Source organism: Pteropus vampyrus, unplaced genomic scaffold (genome assembly GCF_000151845.1).
Source record: "Pteropus vampyrus isolate Shadow unplaced genomic scaffold, Pvam_2.0 Scaffold50, whole genome shotgun sequence".
NCBI classification, from domain to species: domain Eukaryota; kingdom Metazoa; phylum Chordata; class Mammalia; order Chiroptera; family Pteropodidae; genus Pteropus; species Pteropus vampyrus.
The window spans coordinates 10,612,055-10,618,313 of record NW_011888831.1 but is presented as its reverse complement, the minus strand read 5'-3'; the positions used below and the strand labels follow the sequence as shown (position 1 = coordinate 10,618,313).

Sequence of the window (6,259 nt, the reverse complement as noted above, 5' to 3'; positions counted from 1 at the left end):
TCTTCTATTTACTAACTGTCAACCCACAGGTAGGTTGTGCAAGTGGGGGTACAGAAACAGAAAGCTTATTGTTGGAATGTTATGTTCCTATGGGTGATAACCTATGTTCCCATGGGCGATAGCCAAGCAGTAATTTTCCAGCCAGCACAGTGTGTTCAAACAGGATAAAGAATAGGGGTTTAGGGCTTAAAAACCCTGTACCTCTATACTTCGAGGCTGCTAATTTGGGGTCTGCGTACCCCGGGCAGACCCAGTTGGCTGAATAAAGAGCGTGTTTCCTATAACTCACTGATTTCTGGTGGTCCGTATGTCTATTGGCGGCTGGTGGCTACAACACTAATAAAGCTTTTCTTTCTGCTGTATTTTGGTGTCTTGCTCAATTCTTTGTTCGAGACATCTAGAACCTGGATGATGCTCTGGGAAAGGATAGTCACTCTCCGGCGACTAAGGGACCGAGTGTTCCGGGAATTCAGTTTGTAATCATTCTTTAGTTCCTGTGAGTTATAGTTTAAAAGACTTTGTTAACCCATTTCTTTTGGTACAGATATACAGCGAGGAAGGGGAAGAGTATGTAGCATGAAAAGGTAAGAATATGTAGAGGGAAAGGCCTGATGGCAATTCTCAGCCTTTAATCCATAGGTTTCCCATGGTTTTTAGCTATAGGGAATGACTGTTGGTTCCTGGTTCCCCTTTACAGGAGTGGGGAATGGATTGCTAGCAATCCCAGCAAAAATTTTACTTTCTTCTGAAGGTGTCCTCCTGGCCTGGCTGCAGGGCTGATCAGCATATTGCAGTCTCTGAATGTGGCTTGGTTAACATTTTAATTCTCTTGCCTCCTCCCTACATTAAGGGGATGAGAGCAAGTTCTGCTCAGTCTTTTGCAAATGGAAGCACTTCTTCCCCTCTACTCTCCCTCCTTGATCCCCGTTTCAAGCTTTGCTTGACACCAAAGGGTCCACTGATCCCAGTGAGCTATCCTATGGCCATCCCACTGCTTTGCTTGACACCAAAGGGTCCACTGATCCCAGTGAGCTATCCTATGGCCATCTCACCTCCTGGACAGGATGACGTTTGGAGGTGAATCCCTGATTGGCATTTAAGGCTGACGTCTGCTAAGCTGCAGGAATGGTGAGGAGGCTTGTTGTACCTGGACTGAGGTCTAGTGATTACTCTGAATAAGAACCCTTCTGTCGTTGTCACTAGAAACTCTCTGATGGTTCCTGGGGTCCATGCTTCTTGAGGCTCTCATAGAGGAGCTTCCCAGAAAGGCTCAGTTTGAGATACAGTAGGTGTGCAGTTACCTTGCCCCCTGTCTGATTTGGGTGTATGAGCACAGAACCCTCATTCAACCTTCCTTACCCCAATTGGTGGTGATAGTGATGTTTTCCAAGAGACAGTGCTTTCAGAGCAGGAGATCTTGTGAGGTCATTTGTTAGATTTCTTCCCTAAGACATTACTATCTCCATATTTTGAATGGGTAATCAAGGTCCATTAAAGTAACATAGTGAGAGAGACCTGTTTTAGTGATAAAATGGAAATCACCTGTCTCCCAGGCCAGTGTTCTTTCTAGTGCGTTATTTATATTGCCCATGCCATGGCCACCACATATAGTGGGCCAACGAGACTTTGGTGTGACTGGCATTCCTGGAGCTATGCAACACAGTGATCCCGCTGGACACAGCATGATGCAGTGGGCCATCCGCCCTCCAGAATAACAGCCTTAGACCACATAGAGTTACACCAGCAGGACACCTATGATCTTTTTCTATTCTTGAAAATGTAGTTGGTTTCCGTGTTCAGGCATAGGAGGTCACATGACTGACAGATACAGGCTGATTTCATATGTTGCAGAGGAATCCTGATTCGAGCTGCTTATACAGGAAGTAGATGTACTATCCATTCGGTTAGAAGCTCTTGAGCTCAAAAAACTAGGGTGTAAGGGGAAGCGTGATGGAGGGAGTGAATTTTCTGGGTCTAAGTAGCCACCCTTTATCTGCAGCTTTGTGGCATTATGAAAGTTTCCATGTCACCCGTCCTGCTCCTCCATCTACAACATTCATCGCTTCACCTTACCTAGTCCCACTCTTCCCGCAATTGCCTTCTTCCCTTCCCATCTACCATTGCCCTGGTCCTGTTCCCCATTACCTCTTGCCTATACGTTGCAGTGTGCTCACTGTTCTTCCCTTCCCCTCTCAGTTCAGCCCTAGCCTCCTGGTTACTACTCCCAAAGCACCTCTGATCACAGAGCTCTGTCTCTCCACAGAATCAAAACTTCCGATGCCTGTTAGGTGACCAGATGTTCCGGTTTGCCTGGGACAGTGCTAATTTACGTCTGTTGTCCCAGCATAATTCTTAATGGTACCTCTTTTTATTTTCAAAAGTATCCTAATTTGGGTGATAAAAATGACACGTTCATCTTACTGCTATCTGAATGGAGTGCAAACTCCCATTTCCTTCCCAACTTTCCTTCTCGAATTTCTCCATTTCACTCAGACCCTAGCCCTGACACCTTTCCAAAGGGCTTCCACCCAACTTCATAAACACATCATGATCATCTCTACTTCAAGACATTTTCTCAAGCTATACCTCTCTCCTTTCTACCCAGCCTGAAATACCTCTACAAGAGGCCCTGTACTTGTCCATCGAGACCTAGTTTAGGTTCCAGGCTTAAAGCTTTTTAAAGGCCTATAAGGCCTAGGTCAAAATGAACCTCTTGTCAAGAGTCATCTAGTCTTCCCCTGATTTTTCTGTATTATCTGTGTATTCTGGGTTGGAGGATGATTAGAGGAATTAGGTTGGACACAGGGAGGATACCACCACCTGCTGCTGTGGGTCATGGGAGAGAGTTTGGGCAAGTGTGAGGTTGGCTAGGGAAAAAATGGTAGTGAGCGTCCTGTCGAATAAGTGACTGAAGTACTTGTGGTCTGGGAAATGGCTCTTGGGGATGAGAGTCAGAAGGATATAAAAGGTTTGTCTGGTCCTGTCAGTTTTACCCTGAATCTCATTGAAGACCAGCTGAGCCAAAAAGTCATGTCTCAGGAACACAATTCCCACCCCCATAACCATTGTTTCGCCTCTGCTTTCATCTTTCTCCCTCTCATCTCAGTGTGGATACCCCACCAAAATATAACTGCCGACTGTAGTACAAAAACATTTTTACGTATTCCTAAAAGAACATTTATTTCCATTTAACACTCGGAGTCATAATATTGTTTCAGCTGTACAGGATACTACTTTTAATGGGTTCACAAGAACAATGCCTTCTTAAAAATATAAACCATGTTCATATCGATGATCTTTGCCAGGACCCTTACAAGATTCCAGGGAGGGAGGGAGGAGAACAGTAACATTACTCCTAAGTGACAAAGTAACATTACTTTGCAGAGAGTTGAATTGGGTCCCACAGAGGGGAAAGGGCCTGACCAAAGCTTTACATTCTAAAAACAGTTGACATTCAGAGTAGATAAGTTTAAAAACATCAATACCATAATGCAATATGTTTTTAAAGAAATTATTAAATAAAAGCCATTCTTTTTGGAATGGTGATGAGAATATCCTAGAACACATCTTAGGAAGACCAGAGAAAATGAGTCAAGCATTTCTCAGGCTCTAGTTTGATCTCGAAAAGGTGAATATTCATGGCTTTGGAGTTTGGGGTTTTTGTCCAGGTACTTCATGGCATTCTGGACCCACTTTTTCTTGGGATCAGCACAGATTTCCTTGGCCCGTTTGGTCTTGAAGCTGTGGGAGAGCAGGAAAGCAATAAGAAAGATCCTCTTCAAAAATCGTGTCCATTTAACCCCCAAACTTTCAGGCCCATTTGCCATGGAGTGAAAGGGTTACTGCGGGAGAGGAAGAAGGAAACAGAAGAAAGATGGGACTCTGGTGGTTAGTTGCTGCTCTTAATACCCAGTCAAGCCATCCTTGCTCTTAACTCAAAGGAACGGTTATGATCTGAACAAGCTTTCAGACAGGGAGCTGAGTGAAAATGTCCTGTTGTGAAAATTCTTGAGTTAGATGATAGAGTTGAACTCTCTAAGTCTATAACTCCAAGTAACCTAACACCGTTCTTGACTTCTGGCCCCTAGGAATAAAGTTTTGGTCTAGGAGAGGGTGAGCTTTGTTTACTTACAGCACAGCTTTCTGGGGACATCTGCTGCTGATTCTTTTATAGCTGTGCAGTTGCTGAATGGAGATCTTCTTATTTCTCAGATTAAAGCAGCAGATAGTCGCAACAGAAGCTGTATTCAGGGGAGAAATAAAAAGGATAAACCACTAAAGATATGTAGATACTTAAAGCATGCCTTTGTAAGGAAGGAAGGAAATTTAAGAGAAGGCAAGGAAATGTAAGAGTAGGTAGAATTTATCTGCTCTGAAGTCCTGTACTTCTGTCTTTGATTTGGGGATCCTCAGTTGAACAGTGGGGACCTATCACCGCTGGCAAAAGTATGGAAAAATCTTGGTCACTGCAAAACGCTCTGTCATTACAGAGCTATGTAGCTATGTGATAGTTAAAGTTCTGTTCTCTGCTTTCTGGACACAAAGTAGACTTGCATTTTTTGGCCACTTATGGTTGGACCCCTTAACTAGTTTTGACCTGTGAGTGAGAAGACGAAGTGACGAGTGCCATTTCTGAGCCAAAGTTAATAATTGCCAGTGCAAGACCCTCAAGAGCTTTCTTTCCCTTTGTCATGATAAGCAGCAATGTTCTTGAGGGCCACTGCTCCATTAGTCTAGAATCCTGAGTATATGAAGCAGAAGCTCTAGCCAATACCTTATAGATATTTAGTATCAGTGAGAAATTAACAATTTTTTTTCTTCAAGCCACTGATCATTTAGAATTATTTGTTACCACAGCATTCATTATCTTACATGGACTGATACATGCAGTAAATCCGACATCAGATGATGAAAAACTGAATCATGATACAAACGTCTAGATTTTTTTTTTCTCAAACAAGAGTCAAAATATGTCACCTGGAGAGATGCCCCTGGGACTTCATTTCCTTCCTCTAAACACTGTTTCTGAAAGTTGTCTTGAAGTCCAGTAAAAATTCTGAGACTTTAATCAAGGAATTTTCTTTCCCTCCAGCACTGCCCAAAATGCTCACTATGCCCACAGTAGGAAAAGCTCTTTCTTTTGTGTGCTCCAACCCCAAATACTGCAAAGGCAACTGGATCATGGATACACTTAACATCTCTCTCAATATTCATTTTAATAGAGATTGTGGGGACTGGCTTTAGTAGCCTGAGTTTCCAGTTCTGGGTCTTCCACCGACTGTGGGTCAGGGCACTTTCTTGTCTACTCATGATACCTGATGTTATAGTTCCAGAGGTGGTCAGTCCTCCCACAGGGAGAGAGGGGTCTTACCTGGCTGAGCCTGCACCTGGATGTTGAAGACTGCCACTGTGAGCAGGAGGCACAGAAGGGCTGCAGCAACCTTCATGGTGGAGCGTGAGGACGCGCGCTTCAGCGTGAGGGTTGTTGGTTTCTGGACTTGTCTCAGCCTCTCTGTCCTCTCGGTGCTCTGCCTGCTTTGTAAAGACGCCAGAGAGAGTAGGCGCTTCCAGGGAAAACTTTTTCTGGTCAAGGTCATGATCAAATCATTATGAAGGCGGTCCTGAATTGCTCAGCAGCTTCTAAATCCTGGCAAGTTGACAGAACATAAGAGAGACAAACTAGGGGTAGGAAACTTGGCACATTTTCATCCATTCTTGTGCTTGAAATGGGGAAAGGAGGGATTATGTGCTTGTGAAATGACCAAGCACGGATAGTAATTTGGGAGTCATTCTGAAAAGCTCTGCTTTCTCTATAATGAAACATCTGTAATGGAAAAAGAAGCAAAGGAACCAAGGGAATGAAGAGATGAGATCCAAGAACTTTCCCTGGTCCCTATGTCACACGGTGGTCTTTAGGATTTGAGAGGGGAGGAAAGTCCACTAAAACTTCTGCTAGGCTCCCACCCAGATCTGGAGAGATCTCAGCAGTTCTGAACATTGCCAGCTCCCTGGAACCCAGGCATGGTAGCACACAAGAACCTCAACCCCCATGATTCAATCCAGTGGTCATAGAATCTTAGCACCCTGAAATTTTACTATCATAGGACATCAGAATTGAATAGATTCTATTGATCTTGACTTCTTGCGTGTTTTTCCCTCGTTTTATTGAGGAATAATTGACAAATGAAGATTGTGTATATTTAGGGTGTACAGTGTAATGGTTTGATATACATATACATCGTGAAATAATTACCACAAT

At 43.7% G+C, this 6,259-nt stretch overlaps 1 protein-coding gene across 1 annotated transcript; it reads right to left on the bottom strand.

The window, feature by feature from the left end:
• Window positions 1–3,636: 3,636 nt before the first annotated feature.
• On the bottom strand, window positions 3,637–5,447 carry LOC105291967 (eotaxin-like). Its single transcript, XM_011360044.2, is given in 4 exon segments — window positions 3,637–3,656; window positions 3,659–3,741; window positions 4,133–4,241; window positions 5,372–5,447. Coding segments are annotated over 4 exon segments (288 nt in total).
• Between the last annotated feature and the right edge of the window lie 812 nt (window positions 5,448–6,259).